The sequence below is a fragment of the Chaetodon trifascialis genome, chromosome 11 (genome assembly GCF_039877785.1).
Source record: "Chaetodon trifascialis isolate fChaTrf1 chromosome 11, fChaTrf1.hap1, whole genome shotgun sequence".
Classification (NCBI taxonomy): Eukaryota; Metazoa; Chordata; class Actinopteri; order Chaetodontiformes; family Chaetodontidae; genus Chaetodon; species Chaetodon trifascialis.
In genome coordinates, this window is record NC_092066.1 from 5,298,031 (window position 1) to 5,324,831 (window position 26,801).

Consider the following 26,801-nt stretch of genomic DNA (forward strand, 5'->3'; position numbering starts at 1 on the left):
CTCTCAATAGAGTAGCCAAGCAGCTGGTCGAATGAGGAAATTGACTGTAAAGCAGCAGCCACACTGAGCTCCCTTGAAAAGCGTCAGAAATAGATGGTAAAACTGCAGCACATTAAGCATTAACGTTGAGCACCAGAGGACCCGTTTGTCCAGAGCCGGAGCTCCGTCCGTGGGCTTTAATTTGTGGTGTTTGCGGTGAGTTTACTGCGTCAGTTCAGGTTGTTCACAGCTAACAACCACACTTACGTAAAGTCTTGAGTCAACGCAAAAAATAGGACTACCAGGAAACAAGTGCACTGCTGTTCAATGTTGAACAATCTTTCACTTTATACTGTGTGACAGATACATCTAGCGGCTGTCTTGGCATTGTAGCTGTGATATGATTTTATTTCTGATTACATTTTGTTATGAATTGATTTAAAACACTAAATTAAAAGCACGAAGAAAGGGCTTGCAGTTGAACAAAAAAGATCTTCACATTGATTTAATCACTTCTGTCATTTAATTTGGTGTACTGCTGTTTCGGGTTCCCTGATTTTCATTATATTTCATTACTTTTTTGCATTATGTCTATGCATTATGGTGCTCCTGCTGCCAACTGAAACTGTGAAAAGTCTGAGCGTCTGTTTCCAGACTTTGCATTCCCTCCAGCCTTTTTATGGATGCAATGGATTCAATTGAGCAACGCACCCTTAACGACAGGAGCACAATGCTTGTTTAAGCAGCGGAAAAAATGCTGCTGAACTGCTTGGCTCAATACTTAATGCTGTCCAGGATTGTGAGCTGTTGTGTTTGTGACAGAGATGTGACTTTGACGCTGTGATTGACGTGTTTCTCCACAGAAATGAGGGCGCTGACTTTGCAGCAGACAAACGTGGCCCAAGGAGAGCAGCAGCAGGCCTCATGTGGGAGAAGCCTGACCTCCAACTACGCTCCTCCGAGTCTGGAGAATAAGTTCTTGGTTCAGACCTCCACGCTGATGCCTCAGCCCTCCTCTCCGCTCTTTAACTTTCCTGCGCAACCTCCCTCTTGCCCCTCGCTTCAGCCCTCCAGCCTGTCCTCCACCTCATCCTCCCTCCTCTCCGCCTCCTCCCTCTCGCCTTCTTTCACCTCTCCTCTCCTCAGCACTGAGAACAAGCTCCTAGGTAGCCACTCGTCTCTCTCCTTTTCCCTGACCTCTGTTCCCAGTGGCTCTCTGCTCTCCACGTCCCTGGCCAGCAGTGCTCTGCTCAATCGCTTTGCTCATCCTCCTTCATTCCTACCTCACGGTCTGGGTGAAGAAGAGAAGAGGGATGATGGGGAAGCCAAAGGCAGAGAGGAAACATCCGAAGCGACACAGTCTTGTCTTGAAGAAACAAGTGTGGTAGATGAAATGTTCTGTTACTTTGGCTGCTAATACACTCTTATTTGACAAGCATTATTTTTAGTGCATCCCATTTTGCGGCATTACCGTTTTAATGTCATTTCCTCTGCATCAGACGCTTTCTGAGGAAGATGATGGTTCGTCTGAGGAAGAGGAGGAGGAGGAGGAGGATGCTGGGGCAGCCATGGAATTAGCTGGCCTGAAAACAGAGTTGGACAGCCAGGAACTCGAGCAAGCTGTGGTGGTCAGACTGGAGGAATTCACTGAGGTTGACGATAAGATTGAAGAGGAGCTGAAAGAGAAAAAGGTGGGAAAAATATTTTATACTGTGTGCTGTGTGTACGTCAGAGAAATGTCCTCTGTTTTTGGTCCTGTCTTTGCAAGTTTAGCATGTCTTTGCAGCAATGCTACCAAATTATTTTCCTGCGTGCTTATTTTACATGTTGGTTGAAATGACCTGAAGTCCTCTGAGCTGTGAACTTAATTGTCTTTCTGTCTGTTCCTCAGTATCTCCTGCTTAACGCCGTGTGTTGCTCCCTGGTCAATAAGAACACACCTCCAGGCGAGAAGGACTGGGACTCAGAGAACAGCGTTTGGACCAGGATCACAAACCTGGCAAAGGACATTTCTGTCCATGACCCACAGTTTCTTCTCAAGGTGTGTATGTAGGTCTGTGTGGGTGGCTTGGTGTGTGCCGGGGTTGATATCTGAAGGCATTTGTATTCCAAACTGGTCTGTAGCTCCTTAACTTTCATTTTAACTTTAAAATGGTTTGTGGACTGTTTCAACCCAACTGCGACTTCATCATGCTGTTATCACAGTCAACCGATCAAGAAGAACAATCCAGATCATTAAATCATTGCTCTTTCCTGAGTCACAAGTTTTACACCAGTTTCTTGTTATACTGGAGCTTTTCTGCTCTTTGTGAGGTGTCTCCATGTAAAGCCTCCTCAGTGTTTCTGAGGTCCATCAGAGCACAGTTGTTAGGAATGCCATGTACCACAATGTCTTTTTACATCTGAAATTGTGGAGAAAAGTTTTGGTTTAATGCAGAAAACATCAGTGTGATGTGCCTCTGCGTTGCCACAGAGCTCAGTTACTGAAACATGACCATCTTTAGTTGGCAAAAATAATCAAAGCACACAGACAGTACACGTTATGACATGATTTCTGTCAGTAACAAACAGTGTGTTTGTTCTTTTCTTTACTATTCAGGTGGCAGTTTACACTCGACAGCAGTTGAACATCCGCATCACAGCAAACTTTTTACTGGCGCTGGCTGCCAACCAGCCCTCCACCAAACCACATGTCCGCAGATACTTCTGCACCGCTGTGCAGCTGCCCTCTGATTGGCTGGAAGTCATCAGAATCTATAGCACAGTAAGTCTCTGCGAACATCTGCTGCCCGGTGGAGTCTGGATGTATCTGTCCAGTCTTAACCGTGTTTTTTCTGTTTCAAGTGTTTCAGCCACTCCCTGCCAATGTGCCTGAAGAAGGCAATGGCTGACAAGTTCAAGCAGTTCAACGAGTATCAGCTGGCAAAATACAACACACGCAAACACCGCTGCAAACACAGCTGCAACAGGCGCAAGGTAGGGGAGCAGGTATTTGGTTTAGTGTTAAAGTTTAGACAGTTTAGACAAAACAATCTGAAATATTACAGTCCTGTTGTTAACAGACAGAAAACTCTTTGTCGGTATTAGAGTATTAGATCAGAGTGACTCTCGCCTTATTATTTCCACTGTGGTAAAAACAAAACCCACACACTGTTAACCGCCTCGACTGAAAAAGCACCGAAACTTTGTGCGGTTTCTATTTCAGTACAACAAACTCATTTTTTGAAATGAGCACTGGGCTGTTTGTTGATCGCTCCATGCTTTGATCTGTTTACACTTTCTTTCTTTCCAGAAAATAAACGGTCAACTGCTGAAAAAGTGGGCCAACTTGCTCAGATCAGATGCATCCATACTGACCAAGTTTGTAAGTGAATGCATGTCACTAATTAAGTTCAAATATATGAAACTTATATATTTTATATTCATTGCACTTTTTCTTAAGCAGACTTGTTTATATGTGTGTGTGTGTGTGTGTGTGTGTGTGTGTGTGTGTGTGTGTGTGTGTGTGTGTGTGTGTGTGTGTGTGTGTGTGTGTGCGCGCGCGCGCGCAGTTGCAGTTGGAGGACAAGAGAGTGGTGGTGGATAAAAAGCAGAGTGAGTTCAGCATGAAGAAGATGATCAGGAGGCTTCACATTAAAGAACCGGCTGAACACGTTATGGCCATCCTGGGAAGAAAGTAAGCCACACAAACACAATTTAGTTGCTCTTCAGTATTTTTCACACAGAGCCGTCCCATAAACAACATTCACCTGCTGTGTGTCATCCAGTTTACTCCTTAACTCCCCATTTATTTGTTCATAGCACATCATGATGTAGTTACAAACACATCTAAGGACATTTTAAGTGTTTATTAATGTACAGTATCATAAATATTTTCTCCTATGAAGACATATTTAATGTAATGACAAATGTGTTAAATTATACTGTCAGGAGTTAAATTTCTGGCCAACTACATAAATTAACATCTATAAAGACCTCATATATGCTTACAGCTACATTATAGTGAGTTATAATCCAGGTATTATTGTATCTACTGCATAAAATATCTTACAAATGCAAATTTTAGGGAAATTGCCTGTACAAGAGCTATAATCTCTTTTTACAGGCCCCTTTTTTGACCAATTTAAAGCATGTCATTTAGAAGAAACAGAGCATTTATTGTCCTTCAGCATTTTTTTCATTTATTGTTTCGGCTATGTGAAGACAAAAATGTCGACGGAGGAGGAGAGAATAAGGAGAAAAGGGTTCGGTTGGATTCTCTGTTACAGAAGAGGCAAGCAACTGACCTCTGGACTATCTCTTGGCTTGTTCTGCTCCTGTTATAAAATGTGCTGTGTGTGTTGGTCCCAGGTATCCCGCTGACCTGAAGGCGTTCAGCCGCAGTGGACTGAAGGGCACGTGGGAAAGGGAGCGAGCCGGCCAGCGAATGAAGCTCAAAGAGCCGGAGACGTGGGAACGGCTGGTCAGTCTGGAGGGCAACAAGGCCGCCACCTGGGAGAAGCTCATAGGTCTGCTGAGCACACGCAGACAGAGATTTTGTGAAAGCTGTCAAGCTGTTCCTTTCATTTATGCAGGGAAACTCAAACACTCCTTAGATTTACATATAACACACCTATAATTACACAAACATGTCCATGATCACACATATTAATGAATGTTGTCTCACCTGGGCAGACAATAAGTCTCTTCCATTCATGGCCATGCTGAGGAACCTGAGGAACATGATCATGAAGGGCATCAGTGAGGCTCATCACAAGAAGATCCTCAGCAGGCTGACCGATAAGGTGTGACCCAGCAGCAAAACATGCACTAAAACCTTAGTTTGAAAATGCTGGTACAGCTTTTTCATCAGATGAAGATCATATTTCTGTTCATCACTTGGCTGGGTAGCATAAATATTAAGGTACACATATTCACCATTAACTATTTGCTTAGCAGCATGCATATTGGTGGTGAGTATGTGTAGCTTAGCTTAAAGTGTCGTCATGTTTCTTTTGTGATTGAACTGTGATGGTGAAGGTTGTTAAGCGCTCTCTTGTGTTTGTGATGTGCTTACAGAAAGCTGTTATTCAGAGCCGACAGTTTCCCTTCAGATTCCTTGCTGCCTACAAAGTCGTCATGCAGCTTCAGAATTTGGGTGAGATTCATATTCATCAAGCTACACTAACACTGTGGACTGAAAGTTGTATCAGGCAGAGAGTCTGAGCATGATGAGGGTTTTTTAATGAAGGGGAAGCGAGGTGCGCACATCCGTGCAAGTAATCTACAGGTGCTAGACAAATATAACAGATATTAGAAAAAGGTGGTCTGCACACTGTATATGATCCAAGAAAATTTGAAGGAATCACACGGCGACTTATTGGTCAGGTTCACAGCATTTACTTGTCCACACACACAGCTGCCAAATAAACACAGAAATGTGGTTGGCGGTGGTGGAAAACATACAGTACAGCTCCAGCCCCATCGTTGAGATCATCCTTTACAGTGTGATCGTATAGTCTGGTTGAAACAATAACAATACATTTGCGTTGCACAATAAAAGTCCACTAATACAAATGTGCAGTCTTCCTTTCCATGCAACATCTCATTTTATCACCGAACCTGCTATGAACCTGTTTTCATTTTTTTTTATATGCAAAATATTTTACTTTTCTATCCAAACTGTCCAGACAGCGCACCCGAAAGGTGACAGTTGGCATAACTTGTGCCTGAAGGTACTGGCTTGTATGCATGGCATAAAGCCACAAGAATCATCAGACATATATATCAAATCAGCAAACAGAAAAGATTTTTAACTCACAATACAAATTGATACACTCAAATACAGATCAAAACAGATGTGAACTTTGGGATTTATCAGGCATGAGCAATCAAAGAAAAGGTTTGAGAGGTTTGAGAACATTGAAGACCTTAGGAGACAGGGTATTTAGCATATATATAAAATGCCTCCCTTCTAAGGAGAAGGTTATCTATGTCTCCTCCACATCTGGGAGTGGAAACATGTTCAGTTCCGATATATCTTAAGGTAGACAAATTATGTTTCAACGCATTAAAATAGGCCGCTACTGGGTTTTGTTGGTCATTTAATCTTATAGTGCTCCTTTGCTCTGCAATGCGTGTTTTTATGCAGCGTGTGGTCTTACCAAGATAAGCAAGACCGCAGGGACACTTTATCATGTAAATCACGTTCTTAGTGTTACACGATATGACCCCTTTAATTTTGAGCGTCTTTCCTGTGTGCGGATGGCAATATGTATTACACTTGTGAGGGAAATTGCATTGCGCGTAGTGTGCACACCTGTAATTTCCATCAGGTAGTGGAGGGAAAAACTGCGGGGGCTTGTCAGGTGGTTGGTCTGCTCTGACGATCAGATTAGAAATATTGGGTGAGCGCTTATAGGTGAAACGAGGAGGCTGTCTAAATGCCGCATCCTTCAGAATAGGATCAGAACTCAAAATAGGCCAATGTTTTCGCACAATAGTTTCAAATTCTCTGCTGAGTGGTGAATTTTGTGAAATACAGGTAAGTCTGTTATCTATTCTGGCCTGTTTTTTCTTCTCAGGCATTCTTCTTGATCCATATTTTTGAATCGATCAGAGGCGCATTGGATCTAGGACACAGCATAGTCCCTTTGTCTGAAGCGCTGAATCAACTGGGCACATCAACTGTGATGCATAATCTTGATCAGAGCCACATATGCACCGTACTCTGTTAAACTGACTTATCGGTATGCTTCTTTTTAAGCTAGTGGGATGGTAACTTCTCCTGTGTAAAATTGTGTTTTTATCAGTAGGTTTTTTGTATAAGTCAGTTTTTAAAGTGTCACCATCTTTAGAGATCAGAAGATCTAAAGACTGGGGTGGTGGTCCCTCTTTTTAAAAAGGGGGACCGGAGGGTGTGTTCCAACTATCGGGGGATCACACTCCTCAGGCTTCCTGGGAAAGTCTATTCCAGGGTACTGGAGAGGAGGGTCTGGTCGATAGTTGAACCTCGGATTCAGGAGGAACAATGCGGTTTTCGTCCTGCCCTTGGAACACTGGACCAGCTCTATACCCTCCACAGGGTGCTTGAGGGTTCATGGGAGTTTGCCCAACCAGTCCACATGTGCTTTGTGGACTTGGAGAAGGCATTCGACCGTGTCCCTCGTGTCATTCTGTGGGAGGTGCCCCGGGAGTATGGGGTTGGAGGCCCTCTGTTGAGGGCTGTACAGTCCCTGTACAACCGGAGCAGGAGCTTGGTCCGCATTGCCGGCAGTAAGTCGGACCTGTTCCCGGTGCATGTTGGACTCCGGCCGGGCTGCCCTTTGTCACCGGTTCTGTTCATCATTTTTATGGACAGAATTTCTAGGCGCAGCCAGGGGCCGGAGGGGGTTCGTTTCGGGAGCCGGCAGATTTCGTCTCTGCTTTTCGCGGATGATGTTGTCTTGTTGGCTCCTTCGAGCCAGGACCCTCAGCATGCGCTGGGGCGGTTCGCAGCTGAGTGTCAAGCAGCTGGGATGAGAGTCAGCACCTCCAAGTCCGAGGCCATGGTTCTCAACCGGAAAAAGGTGGCTTGCTCCCTTCAGGTTGGGGGAGAGTTCCTGCCTCAAGTGGAGTTTAAGTATCTTGGGATCCTGTTCACGAGTGAGGGAAGGATGGAGCTTGAGATTGACAGGCGGATCGGTGCAGCAGCAACAGTAATGCGGTCGCTGTACCGGTCCGTCGTGGTGAAGAAGGAGCTGAGCCGAAAGGCGAAGCTCTCGATTTACCTGTCAATCTATGTTCCTACCCTCACCTATGGTCATGAACTTTGGCTCATGACTGAAAGAACAAGGTCCCGGATACAAGCAGCTGAAATGAGTTTCTTCCGCAGAATGGCAGGGCGCTCCCTTAGAGATAGGGTGAGGAGCTCTGTCACCCGCGAGGAGCTCAGAGTAGAGTTGCTGCTCCTCCACATCGAGAGGAGTCAGCTGAGGTGGCTCGGGCATCTCTATCGGATGCCCCCTGGACGCCTCCCTAAGGAGGTGTTCCAGGCATGTCCCACCGAGGGGAGGCCCCGGGGAAGACCCAGGGCACCCTGGTGTGACTATGTCACTTGGCTGGCCTGGGAACGCCTCGGGATCCCCCCGGAAGAGCTGGGGGAAGTGTCCGGGGAGAGGGAAGTTTGGGTGTCCCTGCTCAGACTGCTCCCCCCGTGACCCGACCCCAGATGAAGAAGGAGAAAATGGATGGATGGATGGAAGATCTAAAAAGCTGATTTCATTGCAATTAAAATCTCCAATGAACCTAAGGTGCTCACTTTTATCATTCAAATGTACTTGAAAGTCAGAAAGTTCACTCGATGTACCCAACCATAGAAGAAAAATATCATCAATATATCTACGCCACATTAAGATCTTGTGAAAAGAGGGGTTCACATCAGGATTCAGTACAAACATTTTCTCAAAAAGGCCCACAAATAAATTAGTGTAATTGGGTGCCATAGTGCTACCCATTGCAGTGCCTTTAATCTGTAAGAAGTGATTTTTAAACATAAAAAAGTTCTTTGTAAGCACAATTTCAGTTAATCTCTTACTACAGTCAACACTTGGAATCATGTTAGAATGTTTGCCCCTCAAAAAGAAATCAACCGCCTCGATGCCTCCATCATGTGGTATGTTGGTATATAGGGACTCCACATCGAAAGTAGCCAACATAATGTCATCGGATGGCAATTTTACTTCTTTTAACGCCTTAATCATGTCCATAGAGTCTTTAACAAATGAAGGGAGAGCAGAGACATGTGGTTTTAACAAAGAGTCTATAAAGGTGGAGATCTTCTCTGCTAGAGATCCAATCCCTGCAATAATTGGCCTCCCTGGAGGTGTCTGATTGTCTTTATGGATCTTTGGCAACGTGTAGATGACCGGTGTAATCGGGTGGTCAACTTTCATGAAATCAAAATAATTTTTATATATCTCTCCATTTCTTAATGAAGAACAAAAAATTCAAAAGTATAAAATAAAATGAAGTGGGCTTGAATCTCAGCACCACAGTCAGAGGAGGAGAGTCAGAAGTCATTGAGAGACATTGTTGGTTTTTAGTCCTTTCTTGGGATTTATTGACGATATGAAAAATGTAGAATGACGCCAGCCTCCTTTAATGTTGGCAGTGTTTCGTATGATTGACCAGCTTTCAATATGAAACCAAACTATGTAGACATGTGAACATTTCAGCCAAACCTTGTCAGTACCTCCTCTTTGCTCCTCTGTCCTTCAGCCTCAGCACCAGAGCAAGCGCTCCCCCCTGTTAAAGACATCCTGAAGGACATCCTGAAGAAGATTCCCAAGAGCAGGCGCTTCAGACGTCTGGAGTGGGATGACGCTCCAAGGAAAAGGATCAGGGTGGCACTCGGGGTGCCATTTGTCTATCGACTATACCGAATGAAGAAGGCCAAGATCATAAAGGCCAAGTATGTCTGATATTCTTCAGATTTACTACATTTTAGATAAACGCGGTGTGTGCTAGTATGAAGTATACTGAGTTATATAGATAAGTGTTTCTGTGTCTGTACATTCAGTCAGAGGCAGTACACTGTCGCTCTGTTGGACCGCTACTGCAAAGCCCTGGAGACGGCGGTGCAGATATCCTGTCGGTACAACATTCCCCCGCTTCCTGGACGCACTGTCATCCTGCTCTCCAGAACCATAAAGACCTACTGGTGCCTGGACCATGACTTCTGCCTGCCACCAGAACCCAATCAAAAAAATAAGGAGGGAGGCGAGGAGTCCAGGAGGAGACAAAAGAAGAAGGATGAGGATAAAAAGCTCGCTCTTTCCGTATGGGCCTGCTTTCTTCTGATTAGCAATAATGCAAAGGGCATCAGAGTTGTCTGAGTCACTTTAAAAAGGGCTGTTTTACTGCATTGCTTTTAACTCTCCTCTCCCCATTTTTACACGCTCTCAGTCGATGGAGGTGGCAGCTTTGCTCTCTCTGATGATTGGCAGCAGTGCGGAGGACTTTCAGCTCTTCTTAATGGATTGGAATCACAGTCAAGAAATCAAGCTGGAGTCTGACGTTCTCTTGGATAACGTCCGGACAGTGATGAAGCAAGTAAAGGGCTTTTCAGCAATTACACAGAATTGAAGGCTTTGTCCTACTGAATTATATTTCTATGTTGTAGAATAACAGGAGAAGTGTGATTTTAAGGGGGTTTGTTTTTTCCTTTAGTAATGAATCCTTCTCTTTCACAGGCAAGTAACCACATGTCATATGAAGACAAAAATGTCCTCTCCACAGTGTTCCCCAAGAAAAACAAGGTGAGTTTATTTGTACTTATGTAGTTTATGTTGTTACGCTTGGCTGATTATTCTTAGTTTTGTGATTATAACAGAGTGAGATCAAAGGCTTTCAGGGAAAAGTTATTCTTCAACTAAAATAATATAGTTATGCCATCATTTTGTATGATAAATGCTTACAAAATGCATGTTAAATACCTCGAAGAATCTGTGGTGAAAGTGCCTAAAAAGAAGCACCAAGTATGTTTAGAAGTTTTAGAGTTAGCCATGAATTCTAAGTGGTATTAAGGAGGCACTGCTTGAGTTTTTTAAAAGCAATTTTAATAGATTTGAAGCTCCAAATGGAACTGGCTTGCAGTTCAGTCATGCACATTCAGCAGACAAATGAGTCCTTGACCTCATATGCTTTTGTATCTCAGGTGGACAACATCATCGTGTTGAGTGACTCCTGGATTCCTAATGATGTCGAGTGGGTCATCAGAAACTACAGGCAGAACATCGACAACAAAGTCCTTGTTGTGCATATCTTCCTGTCTGAGCGGTAATGCTTCAGTTCACTGCAGTGGACCACCAGTCACAGTGACTGACAAACTTAAACATTAAACACAACACTCTTTCAGCATAGACAGGCACATAGCTGGTTTCTGTTTCCCTTCTTGTTTCTAAATTATCCTGAATGCTTGTGTTGTTGTCTCACAGAGAGCCAGAGTATCTCCCTGACAGCAACCATGTGCAACTGGCAGGCTTCAGTGAGCAAATTCTGAGGTAAAAAAAACAGATTTTAATGAGTTGTAGAAATGTAAGAAAAGTCTTGAAAACAAACCTTGGCTTTCTGTTTATGATATGCTGTATTGATAATTGGAGGAACTTACTCATTTATTGTTTCAAAGAATTCAACATTTTGGGAAATGTGCTTATTTGCATGCTTATATCCGTCTGTTAAATATGAAGCACAAAGACAGGAAAACTGCCAGCCTGGCTCAGTTTGAAGGTTAAAACCTACCAGCACCTCTACAGCTTACTAATTGTTATGTCTTTTTTTGTTTAATCCAAACAAAAAGTGAAGCGTGATAACCATCAAGAAGTCCCCGGTCCTGGCCAAGACCTAGTCCAGCACATAAACCCCTTAAAAAGGCAATTTGTCTTTTTTACACTTTCGGTTTTGTACGAATAAAGCAAATAGAGATCAAGTGTTAATTAGCGATCTTTAAAGGCACTGGCAGGTGAACTTTGTTACCTTTAGTCTCTATGCTAAATACCAGCTGCTATATATCCCACAATCTGGAACTATTTCTTTGACTGTGTATCAGGTTTGTGGCAGAACGAGGATCATCCAGGCTGCTGGACCACGTGGAGCACTTAGACAAACTGTACAACATCCCACCACCAGAGGGAGCCAAAGCCCCTCAGGTCACCAGCAATGTTGAGCCAATACCAGCCAGTCCTAAGTTAAGGTAATTTTTATGTCAAAGAAGCAGTTCTGGGCAGTCTTATAACTTGAAGATCTGCTGTCCAAGTGTACTTTTTCCTGCCTTTTCCTCAGCGCCTTTCTCTGCCCTCAGGTGGCGAGGCGTACGTGTGTTCATCTCCTCCACCTTCAGAGACATGCACGCCGAGCGCGACATCCTGGTGCAGAGCGTGTTCCCGGAGCTGCGGCGTCGCGCTGCATCACACTGCCTCTACCTGCAGGAGGTGGAGCTGCGTTGGGGTGTGACGGAGGAGGAGTCGGGGCGGGCTGCCGAGCTGTGTCTGTCAGAGGTGTGTCGCAGCCAGATGTTGGTAGGAATCCTTGGGGAGAGGTACGGCCTGGTGACTCCCAAACCTGCCCTCCCTGACCTGCCGCAGCACAGCTGGGTAAGACTTGACACCATGAAGCAGAATTAATAAGTAGAGCTGTGTACACAATGTACTCACTGCTGCTTAGATATATAAATGAAGTACTGACGCTTTATTCAAGATGATTAACAAAAGAAAAATGAATTGATCGCAATCCTAAAGGGACATTTAATAATCTGATATTTACAGATCTCAACCTGCGACCATCAGCATTCAAGTTTGTTGAATGTAATTATTTTAATGCAGGTCTTTGTCACTGAAATGCTTTGTGAAACTAGTTAGCTGTTGCATCATAGATCAGTTGAAAATGAGGGGAAATACAAGTACAAGTAGGAACAATTGTCATTTAAGGGTAGAAAGGTCAGCGACTGGTGAAGTTCCATCACTGTTGATGGTGAACAGGTATTTAGGTGATTTTATGATCAATTCAAACTGCCTTTGATACCTTAAAGAGAAATGATGAATAAAAATATGTCTGAATTTGAAATATTCTTCAGAGTACTGACAGAAGTATGATTTGTGTGCAGCTTGCCTCGGCGCCGGCGGGCCTGTCCATCACCGAGCTGGAGATCCGTCAGTTCCAGGCTCTTTACCCCAACACAGCCCACCAGCGAATGTTCTGCTACTTCAGAGACCCAAACATCATCAAGTACGCCATGAAGTTTTCTCTTATGCATTTTAAGTTTAAATGAACAAGTCATTTAAATATATTACTAACTCCTTCAGATTCGTCCCATTATGTTGAGATGAGGTTTTTGTACAGTATTTGTGATTCCATAAGTTGACAATACAAACAGTTTGCTGGTATTTGAAGTTTTCATTTCACTGTCCTCCTCAGATCAGTTCCAGTGTCTTGGAAGTCCGACTTTGCCGCTGAATCAAAGGAGGCTGAGTCTAAAATGGCCTCTCTGAAGACAATGATCCGGACCAGTGAAGTCAAGGTCACTGAAAAGTGAGTCCTCGTGGTCATGATTCTCCTTCACTGAAGCTGTGGCACTAAAACAGCAGTTCACTACACCTTTAGTCTGTTTTCAGACTGCAGGCATGAATCTAGCTTTTTTGTTTTGCTCATATGTGACTAAGTGACTTAGCTGAGGCTTCTTGTCTGTGTTTCTGCCACAGTTACTCGTGTGCCTGGGGAGGCGTTATGGACGGGAAGCCATACCTGAAAAACCTGGAGGACTTTGGCAAAGCCATGCTGGATGACCTGTGGACGGCTATAGAAAAGCAGTTTGTGGAGGTTAGTTGTGGTGGAGGAAGTATGGAAATCATGTACTGAAGAAAACATCGCAATACCACACTTCAAAAATACTCCTTTACAAGTTAAAGTCCTGCATTCAAAATTTTAACAAAAGCATGAAAGTATAAAGGTATTTGATTGATATCGATATTATATTTATACAGTATTTGAGTATAGTAGAAGTTTAGATATGGCAGTTAACCTAGAATAGAAATTAGGGTTGGGTGATAATCCGGTAATAATATATCCCACAGTATCTAAAATAGCAACAGTATCAGTTTCATTACCGTCATTAAAAAAAAAAAAAATGCTGCGCATATAGGTCTATTGGGGTCTAACATAATTTGAGCATCATCATAACAAAAATGAAATCCACTCCATTCAATGTATCTGGTTGAATTTTTACTTGAGAAAAAGGTGACTGCAAAAGTATATGCTAAAAAATGAACCTGAGCAGTTTTACAGGTGTTTGAACATAGGTATGTCCAGGCGCTCATTTAGGCGCATCTGAGCAGAGTACCGTTATCTCGTCCAAGCATACGGAGAAACTCCTCTGTTGGAAACACTTTTTCAGCCTTTTTTCTGCTTGCTATTGTTCTTAGCTCTCATAAAAGGACGAAATGCAAATAAAACAGTGAAATAAGACTTCGGGCTGCTCAGCAAAGTCCTCTGTGAGCGCTCTGCTCATTCATGAGATGGAGCGGTGAAACTAACTGCGTGGTTACGCCAGTCAATAGCTCAGCGACCCGCCCAAATTCACCATAGAAACACCAATGACGATCCAGAAGGAAGTAAGCCCAGAGATAGGTTATTGCATGAAGAGCGCTCCCTCCACTCTAGGAACCTCCTCCTCTTAATGTAAACAACCAGGACCTTCGTGATTGATCTCAAACTAACACAGAGTAATAGGGGGAGACATTAGCAGCGTTTTTTTCAGGCTGGAATATAACTTTTGACCACAAAACAGCAAAGGTAAGACAGGTGGTGAAATCAGCAGATTCAGTACCGTTGACGTGCGCTATTTTCGTGTTTTCGTTACATGCGCATATAATTTCTTGGGGTATGAATTATGTTTTGTTTGGGTGTCAATGCTTGGGAGAGGCTTTTAGCAGAGTTTCTCCCCGTCATTCTGGTATGCTACAAGTTAGGATTGGTGCTTCTTCGCGTGAGCATTGACCGTCTGAACTGCAAATTGATTTTTAATTAGTCACAGTAATACCGTGTACCCCGGGAAAATGTGGGGATGGTTTGACGGTATCAAAATTTGGCTACCGCCCAACTCTAATAGAAATACTCAGAATTCTACTGCGCTTGAGTAAATGTAGTTACTTTCCACCACTGCTTGAAACCACTAAAATGACAAAAAATGCCGACACAGCTGACTAACAGTAGATTACTAATGAACACCACTTCATTCTCCACGCTGAAGAAGGACAAGGAGGCCGAGGATGTGTCTAACGTGACTGAGCAGGAGGTGCAGCAGGGGGCGCTGCAGAGGCAGTTCTTCGGCAGGACAAAGGTGATGGCCGGGGCGGTTGCGATTGTGGAGCAGAGCCAGATCAAAGGAGGGATGATGGTGGTGGAGGGCGGACCTGGAGAGGGAAAAACAGTCTTCATGGTAAATTTCTATTTTATTATCAATACATTAATTAATGTGCCAGTAGTTTTCTGCTTTAATTGATTAGTCATTTGCTCTAGGAACAATAAATTCTTAAAAACTACTTGTTTCAGTTTCTCAGATGACATCTTAAAATGTCTTATTTAGAGACCAACAGGGGCGGCTGGCCGATAGAGGGCGCTAGGGCGCCGCCCCCTCTGTCTCACTTCATGTAGAATCACACAGCCCTTCCTTTAATAAAACGTTTTTTAAAATGACTTTTACATGTATACTCTCTGTTTTAAAAAGGCAAAATGAATAATATAGTCTGAAGTGAGTTACTAAAATGTAAAATCTGCACTAAATAGTCAGATTAGAACTGTCCTACATTGTCTACAGTTACTAATAGCTGACATATAACGGGCCACGGGCACACACATCTTTCCCCATTGACTCTCGTTATAACTTTGACATGCGCAGTTTGTTCCTCTTCGATACAAGAGATAGGAGACAGCGGGGCGCAGCCTGACCGCACCCTGCTGTCTCCCTCTGATCGCTATACACACCACCGGCCATGGGGTGGCAGCAGCGAGCGAGCGGTTTGTTCACTCGCAAGCCTGTAATTAAAACCGCCAAGCTAGTTGAGCGCAGAGTGTTGGAGTAATTAGCAAATAAGATTATTAGCTAGTCACAGAGAGAGCCAAAAAAGGAGAAAATGGTCTTAATTAGAGTCTTAATTAGACAACAGTCCGAAGACAGGGAGGAGATTTACCCGCTCTTTTTCACGGAGCTGGTATGAGAAGACGTCTTGGCTAAGTGGATACAGTGAGGCAGGTGCTTTATTTTGCTTCCCTTGCCTGCTTTTCCAAACCAAGGGAACTGATCAAAATATTTAATGTTTGCTTACAGAAGCACTTTTGACTTAAAGCCTAATGGTTTCAGTTATTTTCTTTAGACAAAGTGACAATTTTTTGTTGCTTTGATAGTCTTAAATATGAGGATTTGCTGTGTTTTCATTGTCATTTAAGGTTGTTAATATAAATGTTAGCTAAAAGAAGCACTTTGGGCTTTAAGCCAAGGTTTGATTGTTTTTTTAAACAAAATGTGTTTGTTGGTTTCATCATGTGTATGTATTTGCTGTTTTTGTTTGTTGGTTTTTTAAATTTGAGTATGGAAATATAAATATGTTGTTCCAAACAATTAGCTAGACAGAAGAAGCACTTGGTACTCTTGGAAGCTGTGAAAATGAATTGTTTCTCTTTTTACTTTGGAAGTAAAAAATAAATTTATACATTCTTGGTTTGTTTAATGATGGAAAAGGAGATTTTAAGGGTTTGTGTGCACCAATTATATCTTATCTGGAGCAAAACATATCAAACACTGGGGAGATAAATTCAAATTCACTAACTGGTAACATTCACCTGCATTTAACTGTTTATTTGACTCAGCAGTAGTGCTTACATGTACCCTAGTAGTGATACATAGTAATAGCACATCAAATGGTTGTAAACATAATATACATTAATTCTTGTGGTCCGGCATTGCTGACAATTTACGACGATATTAAACCAAGAAAATAGCAAATCCTCACATTGGAGAAGCTGGAAGCAGAAACGTTTTAGCACTTTTGCACAAGAAAGTGTGTAAAACATGAGCGAGTGGGAAACATATTTATCTCTCTCCATACAGGCCGCTCTTGCAGACGCGCTCAGGACTGAAGTTAAATCCAAGACAAACCTTGTCTGTGATGTCATCTCCTACTCTACAGCTGCCAGCCAATCAGCACGCTCTGTGGAAAACCTGCTTCGATGCCTTGTTCAGTGGCTGAGGAAGATGAAAGATACTGAGGAGGAATCGCCTCTTCCCCATTCTTACAAGTAGCGTTTGAGTTTGAATCCTTACAGTGGTTCAGATTTACAGGAACGTCATTTTATCTGTACACTCAGTCGTGATTCCCTTTCCTGTAATTACTTGTGATCACAGAGATTTGCTGTTAGAGTTTCACTCCAGTTTGAGCGACGTGAAGAAAAAGCCTCTGGTGCTGCTGGTTGATGGGGTAGATCTTGTCCAAGATGGCAGAGGTCAGCTCAGCTGTGACTGGATACCAGAGCAGCTTCCACAGGTCAGTTACCTGCATAGAAAACTGAGGGAAAACACACACCTGAGGTGAGGTCCACAGCATGGTTTGGATGCAGGACAAAAATTTGGTTTTGATCATTTTTTATGGTTGAATTTTTAGGGATTTCTCTGCAACAGTAAAACTGAGATTCTCTTTTTCTTGCCAGGGTGTTTGTTTGGTATTGAGCGTCACATCCAAAACGCCGCTGTTACAAACCTTGGCCAAGAAGAGGAGCACTGTCCTGTTTTCCCTGGGACAGCTCACCATGCTGGACCGGAAGGAGATAGTTCAGAAGGGACTCGACGAGTTTGGGAAGAAACTCAGCGACTCTGCGTTCAACAACCAGGTTCTTCTTATTTGTGTTTTGCTCTGTATTCATCACGGTGTTGAATTCGTCTTTTATCCTAAAACTATACTGTCTGCTTCTCCAGCTCCAGACGCTGATAATGAATAAGGGAGCAGTGAGTCCTCTGTACCTGCACCTGGCCTGTGAGGACCTGAGGAACTTCGCAACCTTTGACAAGGTTTAATATCACTTTTTCCAGTCACTTCCACAATGATGGTGGTTTTTCCAGTGTCAGCTGCAGCAGTGCTTTGTGTTGGGTGGATGCTGACAAGGATCCATGCTCATATTAGCATGTTAACACACTCATGATGATGATAGCACAGCCCAGTTAATTAGAAAATGATTGCATTCTGTTACACAGCGTCCCAACGTTTTTTGAGTCAGGGTTGTATGATGATGTTTAGCAGGTATAGCCTGTTAGCATGCTGACATTACCCATTTAGCACTATACACAAAGCATAGCTGAGGCTGATGGGAATGCCTCAGTTTTGCAGGTGTTTGATCACAAACCAAACTATTGGACACATTTTGACACAAAGATGCTGGCAAATGGGCAAATGGTGCTAATCTTGATCATTTCATTGAAATATTTGACCACCCTGCTGCCAGTTTAACTGGTGCATGCACATGACTATCAACATCTTGATAGAAGCAAGGATTTTAATGTCCTCTTGTCTTAGTTGAAGGAGAGCCTCCAGGAGCTGCCTCATTCTCTGGGCCAGTTGGTGCAATACAGCCTGAACAAACTCTGCTCACAGTACAGAGATATGCTGGGACTCCGCTGGGCCCTGGCAGCACTCACTGTCAGCACCACGGGTAAGAGGTTTTATAGAAGTTTTAGCATTGTTTTTAAATTTTCTAAAGGGCTAGATATGGTAAATATACAGCTAATGCAACACAGAGGGGAAAGGGATGTTATCAAACGACATTATCTAAGGTCGTCTCAACATTTTCTCCTCTTGGTCGACAGGCATGCGGGAGAGAGACTTGTACTCTGTACTGAACACGTGCAGTGACCTCTCCTCAAGGGACGCTCAGGTCACATGGCAGGAAGTACTGTGTCTGTCCAGGAAGCCAGAAGCACGCATTCCCATGGCAGCTTTCACTCGTATAGTTCAGAGTTTAAAAAGGTATTGAAATTGGAAAAATCCCATTATGTGGGACAGTAATGTCCCCAGGTGACTGTAGTTGCTTGTGAAAAAAGTATTGTTGCACCTAGATGAATACACTTAATCCTCAATATTTGACCATTTTGACCAAAAGGCTCCATACTGATGGTGTGCTTTTAGATTTCCTCCATGTTTGAAGGATACACAGTATGGAGAAAACATCCTGTTTAGATTTAATGTAAAATTATGGACAATAATCCTAAAGGAGGAAGTGTTATTTAACCTAATTGGATCCTTTTCTGCAGCCTGATTGGTCTGTCTCATTGCCACAACACTGACGACTTACTAGTTCTAACCAATCCAGAGGTGAGGAAGGCCTTTGAGGACTTCCTCCTTCCAACAGAAAGTGACAGAACCAGAGCTCACCTTGTACTAGCAGGTAAAGTACACACAGTCTGTTTCAATACAACCTAAGTAAGTCTTGGTCACCGTATATATATTTTAACTAGTCTAGTATCACTGTGCTGTCTCTTCATACAGCTCATTTTTGGGCCCTTGCTGACCAGCGGGGCACAGATACCTTCCTTCACTGTGAGGCCAACTCTGTCAAGCACCTTCCCTCCAACCTGGTCAGTTATCTCCCGTCATCACACATCATATAAAAGCGGCACAAAATGAGCAACAGTACTTTGTTACTTTGAGGTACAAACTATATAAATTCACCAATAAACTCTCATTTGTCAGTTCTTAAAAAACTTTGCAATAGAGAAGCAATCAGCTGCACACTGACCTTCACGTGTACTCGCTTTATTTAATCAAAGGTTCAGTTTCCTCGGCCTTCATCAGGTACGACTCCACTGAAGTTTTAATTAAATCTCGCCTACCTACTCTCACTTTCTGGTTCCTTATCATGTCCTACACATCTGTCATCACAGACAGAATTGGAAATTTTTCCTTCCAATATAATCGCATTAAAACATGTTTGTCAAGCTCTTGAATATGTTTGAATATTGCTTAGTGCCATATGAAATGCTTCTTTTACATCCTCGTTGAAGGAATCCTCCAGAGAACCACAGTTATTCATGATATTTACTTTAGACTTCAGCTCCTTTATTTGGCTTTGTTCAGAGTCAGAGTGGCCAACAGGAGGCGCTTCAGTCCCTGCTCTCCAACTACTACTTCCTGTATGCTAATGTGCGCCACGGCCTCCTGCATCAGCTCCTGGAGACCTACAGCTTGTATGGTGAGCATGCACGACAATAGCTTGTCATTGTTTAGATGGTTCTTCCTTTAATCCTTCACATATTTCCTCTCAAACAAATTCCCACAAACTGTGTTTTATTCCTTCTTCATACACCTTTCTCCTTGTGCTCTCAGTTGGCTTCCATGCTGATCTCAAGGACTGCCAGAGTTTCCTGCGGCGTCACGCTCTCCTGCTCTCTTCCTGGCCGGCTCTTTTCATTCAGCAAGCCCTCAACGAGCCTCCTTGGACCTCTGCTCACACCTGGGCACAAGACCTGGTGGCAGAAGGAGAGGCTCGGGTAGTTGAAGTGCTAAACACTTACAATCAGCCCCTTCAGGAGACCAGGTAAGCAGGTTGTCTGCAAAGTGGTTTAGAAGAAGTGTGTTAGAAGTTCTTCCCAAATCCACTCCTTGGGACTGAGGCTGACTTTAGAGAGCTTTATTTATTTTTTGCCTTTTTAGCTTAATATTAGTATATAGGAATGTGTTAATGGCCTCGTGTGTGTCGTTGCAGTAAGCTGGTGTCGACCTTCACCTCTGAGCCGACCTGTTTGGTTGTGAGCTTGGATGAAAAGCTGATGGTGGTTGGCACTGGACAGGGAACACTGTATTTCATCAACATGCAGACTGGACAGGTATGCACAAATTTTCCAGCATAGTCAGCGTAGTGACCGTTTGTAAATGCAGCAGCTCGGTAATCAGAGTGCTCCTCTACCCCGACCTCATGTTTCCTTCTGTGCTGCAGCACTGCGCTCACAGCCATACTTTCCTTGTCTAGTCTTTTTTTCTGCACATGCACGCTCATAGAAAACAGAATAGAAACCAGGATTTAAGTCTACACAATGTTCAAATTACTCTTCAGTTTTGACATTGGAAAAAAAGTCTAATATCAACACTCTTGTGGCTGTGAACAGGAAGTGAAATCGCTGGTGAGCAGCTGCGACGGCATCTCGAGCGGTGTCTTTCTTAAGGATGGACGTCTTGCTACCACCTCCTTCGATGGACGGATAGAGATCTGGGACATCGAGAATGGCTGCAGGTCAGAGGAGAGTTGGAGGGACATTTCACAAAATGCCTCAGAGTGTACAAATCTTCAGATTTCTCAGATGTAGCACAAACTAATGATGTTTGAATTCACTTGTGCTCCTTGCAGGACTGCTGTTATTGATGCCCACACCAATGCGATAACAGCGAGTGATATCACGTCAGACAGGAAGCACCTTGCCACTGTGTCTTTAGACTCCATGCTGAAAGTTAGTCGTTGTGTGCAGAATTGTTTCCTGATGCTTGAGTTTCTGCCTTTTCTTGCTCCTTTTATTCTGTGGGATTTTAAAAAGCCCCTAATGAAAGAAATCCAATCAAGGAAGCGTACGTCGCCCAGATTGGTGTCACCGGGGCCCCGCCCTGGAGCCAGGCCTGGGGTTGGGGCTCGCAGGTGAGCGCCTGGTGGCACGGGACCCGGCCGGGCACAGCCCGAAGGAGCAACGTGGGCCCTCCTTCCCGTAGGCCCACCACCCGCAGGAAGGATCAGAAGGGGCCGGTGCTATGTGATATGGGTAGCAGTCGTGGGCGGGGGCCCCGACGACCCAAACCCTGGACAACGACTTTGGCTATGGGAACATGGAATGTCACCTCACTGTGGGGGAAAGAGCCTGAGCTAGTGCGGGAGGTTGAGCGGTACCGGCTAGAGATAGTCGGGCTCACCTCTACGCACAGTCTGGGCTCTGGAACCCAACTCCTTGAGAGAGGCTGGACTCTCTTCTACTCTGGAGTTGCCTGCAGTGAGAGGCGGCGAGCTGGTGTGGGCTTGCTTATAGCCCCCCAGCTCAGCCGCCATGTGTTGGAGTTCTCCCCGCTGAGCGAGAGGGTCGCTTCCCTGCGCCTTCAGGTTGGGGATAGGTCTCTCACTATTGTTTCGGCCTACGGGCCAAACAGTAGCGTAGAGTACCCGGCCTTCTTTGAGTCCCTGGGAGGGGTACTGGAAAGTGTTCCAACCGGGGACTCCATTGTTCTGCTGGGGGACTTCAATGCTCACGTGGGCAGCAACAGTGACACCTGGAGGGGTGTGATTGGGAGGAACGGCCTCCCCGATCTGAACCCGAGTGGTGTTCTGTTATTGGATTTCTGTGCTAGTCACAGTTTGTCCATAACGAACACCATGTTCAAGCATAAGGGTGTCCATCAGTGCACGTGGCACCAGGACACCCTAGGCCGGAGGTCAATGATCAACTTTGTAGTCGTATCATCTGACCTTCGGCGGTATGTCTTGGACACTCGGGTAAAGAGAGGGGCTGAGCTGTCAACTGATCACCACCTGGTGGCGAGTTGGATTCGCTGGCAGGGGAAGAAGTGGGACAGACTTGGCAGACCCAAACGTACCGTGAGGGTCTGTTGGGAACATCTGGCGGAACCCGCTGTCAGGGAAGTTTTCAACTCCCACCTCCAGGAGAGCTTCAACCAGATCCCGAGGGAGGTTGGAGACATTGAGTCCGAATGGACCATGTTCTCCACTTCCATTGTTGATGCAGCTGTCCGTAGCTGTGTCCGTAAAGTCGGCGGTGCCTGTCGTGGCGGCAACCCTCGAACCCGGTGGTGGACACTGGAAGTAAGGGATGCCGTCAAGCTGAAGAAGGAGTCCTATCGGGCCTGGTTGGCTCATAGGACTCCTGAGGCAGCTGATGGGTACCGGCAGGCCAAGCGTGCGGCAGCTCGGGCAGTTGTAGAAGCAAAAACTCGGGTCTGGGAGGAGTTCGGGGAGGCCATGGAGGAGGAGTACCGGTTGGCCTCGAGGAAATTCTGGCAAACCGTTCGGCGCCTCAGGAGGGGGAAGCAGCTTTCTGTCAACACTGTTTACAGTGGAGGTGGGGAGCTGTTGACCTCGACTGGGGATATTGTCGGGCGGTGGAAGGAATACTTCGAGGATCTCCTCAATCCCTCTGTCATGTCTTCCATAGAGGAAGCAGAGACTGGGGACTTGGAGGTCGATTCATTCATCATCGGGGCTGAAGTCACTGAGGCAGTTCGCAAGCTCCTCGGTGGCAAAGCGCCGGGGGTGGATGAGATCCGCCCTGAGTACCCCAAGTCTCTGGATGTTGTAGGACTGTCTTGGTTGACACGCCTCTGCAGCATCGCGTGGCAGACGGGGACAGTGCCTCTGGACTGGCAGACTGGGGTGGTGGTCCCTCTTTTTAAAAAGGGGGATCGGAGGGTGTGTTCCAACTATCGGGGGATCACACTCCTCAGCCTCCCTGGGAAAGTCTATTCCAGGGTACTGGAGAGGAGAATCCGGCCGATAGTCGAACCCCGGATTCAAGAGGAACAATGCGGTTTTCGTCCTGGCCGTGGAACACTGGACCGGCTCTATACCCTCCACAGGGTGCTTGAGGGTTCATGGGAGTTTGCCCAACCAGTCCACATGTGCTTCGTGGACTTGGAGAAGGCATTTGACCATGTCCCTCGTGTCATTCTGTGGGAGGTGCTCCGGGAGTATGGGGTTGGAGGCCCTCTGTTGAGGGCTGTACAGTCCCTGTACACCGGAGCAGGAGCTTGGTCCACATTGCCGGCAGTAAGTCGGACCTGTTCCCGGTGCATGTTGGACTCCGGCAGGGCTGCCCTTTGTCACCGGTTCTGTTCTTCATCTTTATGGACAGAATTTCTAGGCGCAGCCAGGGGCCGGAGGGGGTTCGGTTCGGGGGCCGGCAGATTTCGTCTCTGCTTTTCGCGGATGATGTTGTCTTGTTGGCTACCTCGAGCCAGGACCTTCAGCATGCGCTGGGACGGTTCGCAGCCGAGTGTGAAGCAGCTGGGATGAGAGTCAGCACCTCCAAGTCCGAGGCCATGGTTCTCGACCGGAAAAAGGTGGCTTGCTCCCTTCAGGTTGGGGGAGAGTTCCTGCCTCAAGTGGCGGAGTTTAAGTATCTTGGGATCCTGTTCACGAGTGAGGGAAGGATGGAACGTGAGATTGACAGGTGGATTGGTGCAGCGGCTGCAGTAATGCGCTGAGCCGAAAGGCGAAGCTCTCGGTTTACCGGTCAATCTACGTTCCTACCCTCACCTATGGTCATGAACTTTGGGTCATGACCGAAAGAACGAGGTCCTGGATACAAGCGGCTGAAATGAGTTTCCTCCGCAGGGTGGCGGGGCGCTCCCTTAGAGATAGGGTGAGGAGCTCTGTCACCCGGGAGGAGCTCAGAGTAGAGTCGCTGCTCCTCCACATCGAGAGGAGTCAGCTGAGGTGGCTCGGGCATCTCTATCGGATGCCCCCTGGACGCCTCCCTAGGGAGGTGTTCCAGGCATGTCCCACCGGGAGGAGGCCCCGGGGAAGACCCAGGACACGCTGGGGTGACTATGTCACTCGGCTGGCCTGGGAATGCCTCGGGATCCCCCTGGAAGAGCTGGAGGAAGTGTCCAGGGAGAGGGAAGTCTGGGCGTCCCTGCTCAGACTGCTCCCCCCGCAACCCGGCCCCGGATAAGCGGAAGACAATGGATGGATGGATGGATTTTAAATAGTTTTTTCGCCCAGGAAGAGTCGGAACTACATTTTTGCAGTTATTGAGGATCTGAATATACATTGCTATAAATTTTGCTGTCAGCTGTTATTCAGTTGTACACATCACTGAAACAGTCAACAGTAACCTTCCTTACTCGTGCTGACCAAATCGTGCTGATCTTCTGCTGTCAGGTGTGGTCCTCGGCTAAAGGGCACGAGGTCGCGGCCCTGCCCAGCTCCAGCCCTTTGAACTGTGTGACCTTTCACCCAGAGGATCACCTGCTGGCTGTTGGTTGCTGGAACGGGAATGTGATCGTGTGGAACTGGCTCCAGAATGAAACTCTTCCGGTGAGTTATTGTGAGGAGAGGCCAAAGACGCATAGGAATAGAGAGCTAAAGTCAGCTTCATGTTCACTCTTTCAAAATAAAAGTAATAATTCTGACACTGTAAAGGATGAAAAGCCAGACCTGTGCAGCCCACTCCTCATCTTTACATGAGGCTAGCAGCTCAAGGCTACATTAGCCACCACTGGCATAACACACCTGAATGTTGAGCTGAATTTTGGTGGTTGAGTTGCATTGTGGGTAATGTTTGCAGCTAGGTTTTGACAGGTTTTATTTAAAAATACAACCACCATTTCTCCTTTGTCTGTTCCACCAGCCTCTGTTGGGTCACCAGAGATCAGTGCGCAGTCTCTCCTTCTCCACCTCCTCCTCCTCCTCCATGCTCTGCTCTGGCTCTGTGTCCGGAGAGGTCAGGGTGTGGTCGGTGCCCACCTCCACCTGTGTGGGATGTTTCCAGGCTCACTCTGGAGCCACCGAGGCCCTCACCTTCCTGGAAGAAGGCAGCATGCTGCTGAGTGCCGGCTCCGATCACACAGTGAGGCGTCGCTGCCTGTAAACAATGAGCAAGGATCCGAGAAACTAAACTTAGCTCCACGGGCCAGAGTGGCTAGATTGTGATTATATAATTACGGCACATTTACTGCTTTACTCACCTAATTATCACTAATTATCATTTGTCCTTCTGTAAAACAGCTCCAGCTGTGGTCGGCGGGACTTGGACGTTCGGTCTCCACATTAACAAGTGATGAAGTAAGCTCCTTATTTATCTTGTGTATTAAGATTAAGATACATCCATCCATCCATTTTCTATACCACCTATCCCTTTCAATGGGTGAGGTACACCTTGGATCAATCGCAGGGCAACACACAAGACAAACAACCATTCACACTCACACCTAGGGGGAATTTTAGAGTCATCAATGAACCGAATGAGCATGTTTTTGGGCTGTGGGAGGAAGCCGGAGTACCCGGAGAGGAGAGGCACGGGAAGAACATGCAAACTTCACACAGAAAGGCTTCGCCCGGGGATCGAACCGGCAACCTTCTTGCTGTGAGGCACGTACACTACCTGTTTCGCCACCGTGCTGCCCGATTAAGATACATACTTTATTGATCACCGCACAACATGCCATGCATCGGTGAACACAACAACATACAAAGCATGCACATGTCATGCTTTTTGGTGAAATTATTCCTTTTTTTTTTTTTTGATATTTTCTTTTTATTTGGAAAAGCAAATATTTACATTTTAATTCACAACATTTCAGTCCTTCCCTGGACCCTAAAGTATCTTTTCCTTTGGTTTGTCCGCCCTATTTCCCTTGATAATGGATGGGAGTAATTCCAGAAAGTCCAAGTGTCTTTTCCATGCTGCTCTTCCAAGATATTTTTGAGTCATTCAAGTATTGTATCCAGTGAACAGAACCAGGGGAGCTCACATCCTAAGGCCTCTCAGTTTCACACTCAGTGAAAACAAATAAAAAACAAAAAATCTTCTTCAAAAATTCTGGTGGTAGTGTTACACACAAAAGTGATTTAAATGAAGAATAGACTCAAGTGAAATCAGATCTTACAGGTTTTGTGTACTCAGTCCATTTGGACCAAATCCGACAGAACTTTTCTCTCTGTACTCATAGGGGAAATTTTTCCATAATGTAAATTTCATGTACTATATCCATCTATTCCTCGATGGTGGGTGGTTCTACCTTAAGCCATTTTCTTGTGATAGTTTTTTTACTGGCTGCCAATAGTACACAAAGCAATTTTCTATCATTCTTGTTCCAATTGTGAAAGTCAATGTCTCCCAAATACATAGATTCATAGTTGAAGGTAATATTCCTCCCCATTATATTTGTTATATGTTTATGGATTTCTTCCCAAAATTCTCTGATAACCTTGCAGTCTCAGAAAATATGGAAGTGATTGGCTCCACTAGTGCCATATAGTCTCCAACAAAAGTCATCATTACCCTGATGTCATTTCTGAATGGGTGTGATAAAAAATTTCACAATGTTCTTCCAACAAAATTCCCGCCATGTTTGACCCTGTTGACCTCCACTGTAGCTGACATATTCTTTACCAACTCTCCACTGAGATGACTGCCTCTCCTTTTTTTCCCCACTTCTCCTATATATATATATATATATATATAGTACTTTCTTGTTTTGATTTTTGGATGCCATTGTACAATATGGATATAATTTTGCTGCAAGACTGGGACTTCTGCGATAAAAATACCTACA

At 45.1% G+C, this 26,801-nt stretch overlaps 1 protein-coding gene and 1 pseudogene across 2 annotated transcripts in view; one reads left to right on the forward strand and one right to left on the reverse strand.

Annotated features, from left to right (window-relative positions):
* LOC139339143 (E3 ubiquitin-protein ligase znrf2-like) overlaps nucleotides 1-26,801 on the reverse strand; it is a 52,690-nt pseudogene that overhangs the window by 6,278 nt on the left and 19,611 nt on the right.
* Nucleotides 6-26,801, forward strand: part of LOC139339138 (telomerase protein component 1-like) — a 38,094-nt gene continuing 11,298 nt past the window's right edge. For both annotated transcript variants that reach the window (XM_070974617.1, XM_070974618.1), the window contains exons 1-39: nucleotides 6-195; nucleotides 843-1,363; nucleotides 1,479-1,670; nucleotides 1,871-2,020; nucleotides 2,579-2,743; nucleotides 2,824-2,955; nucleotides 3,272-3,343; nucleotides 3,531-3,655; nucleotides 4,330-4,487; nucleotides 4,654-4,763; nucleotides 5,038-5,116; nucleotides 9,217-9,409; nucleotides 9,518-9,776; nucleotides 9,904-10,050; nucleotides 10,191-10,256; nucleotides 10,655-10,776; nucleotides 10,935-11,000; nucleotides 11,546-11,689; nucleotides 11,798-12,089; nucleotides 12,599-12,720; nucleotides 12,910-13,023; nucleotides 13,194-13,311; nucleotides 14,741-14,929; nucleotides 16,598-16,785; nucleotides 16,892-17,030; nucleotides 17,194-17,373; nucleotides 17,459-17,551; nucleotides 18,054-18,189; nucleotides 18,344-18,503; nucleotides 18,788-18,921; nucleotides 19,023-19,111; nucleotides 19,611-19,725; nucleotides 19,860-20,070; nucleotides 20,239-20,359; nucleotides 20,639-20,763; nucleotides 20,878-20,977; nucleotides 24,406-24,561; nucleotides 24,875-25,093; nucleotides 25,252-25,308. In XM_070974617.1, coding sequence (XP_070830718.1) covers nucleotides 845-1,363; nucleotides 1,479-1,670; nucleotides 1,871-2,020; nucleotides 2,579-2,743; nucleotides 2,824-2,955; nucleotides 3,272-3,343; nucleotides 3,531-3,655; nucleotides 4,330-4,487; nucleotides 4,654-4,763; nucleotides 5,038-5,116; nucleotides 9,217-9,409; nucleotides 9,518-9,776; nucleotides 9,904-10,050; nucleotides 10,191-10,256; nucleotides 10,655-10,776; nucleotides 10,935-11,000; nucleotides 11,546-11,689; nucleotides 11,798-12,089; nucleotides 12,599-12,720; nucleotides 12,910-13,023; nucleotides 13,194-13,311; nucleotides 14,741-14,929; nucleotides 16,598-16,785; nucleotides 16,892-17,030; nucleotides 17,194-17,373; nucleotides 17,459-17,551; nucleotides 18,054-18,189; nucleotides 18,344-18,503; nucleotides 18,788-18,921; nucleotides 19,023-19,111; nucleotides 19,611-19,725; nucleotides 19,860-20,070; nucleotides 20,239-20,359; nucleotides 20,639-20,763; nucleotides 20,878-20,977; nucleotides 24,406-24,561; nucleotides 24,875-25,093; nucleotides 25,252-25,308 — 5,757 coding nt within the window. In that variant the 5' untranslated portion in view covers nucleotides 6-195; nucleotides 843-844. The remainder of the gene's footprint in view (nucleotides 196-842; nucleotides 1,364-1,478; nucleotides 1,671-1,870; nucleotides 2,021-2,578; nucleotides 2,744-2,823; nucleotides 2,956-3,271; nucleotides 3,344-3,530; nucleotides 3,656-4,329; nucleotides 4,488-4,653; nucleotides 4,764-5,037; nucleotides 5,117-9,216; nucleotides 9,410-9,517; nucleotides 9,777-9,903; nucleotides 10,051-10,190; nucleotides 10,257-10,654; nucleotides 10,777-10,934; nucleotides 11,001-11,545; nucleotides 11,690-11,797; nucleotides 12,090-12,598; nucleotides 12,721-12,909; nucleotides 13,024-13,193; nucleotides 13,312-14,740; nucleotides 14,930-16,597; nucleotides 16,786-16,891; nucleotides 17,031-17,193; nucleotides 17,374-17,458; nucleotides 17,552-18,053; nucleotides 18,190-18,343; nucleotides 18,504-18,787; nucleotides 18,922-19,022; nucleotides 19,112-19,610; nucleotides 19,726-19,859; nucleotides 20,071-20,238; nucleotides 20,360-20,638; nucleotides 20,764-20,877; nucleotides 20,978-24,405; nucleotides 24,562-24,874; nucleotides 25,094-25,251; nucleotides 25,309-26,801) is intronic.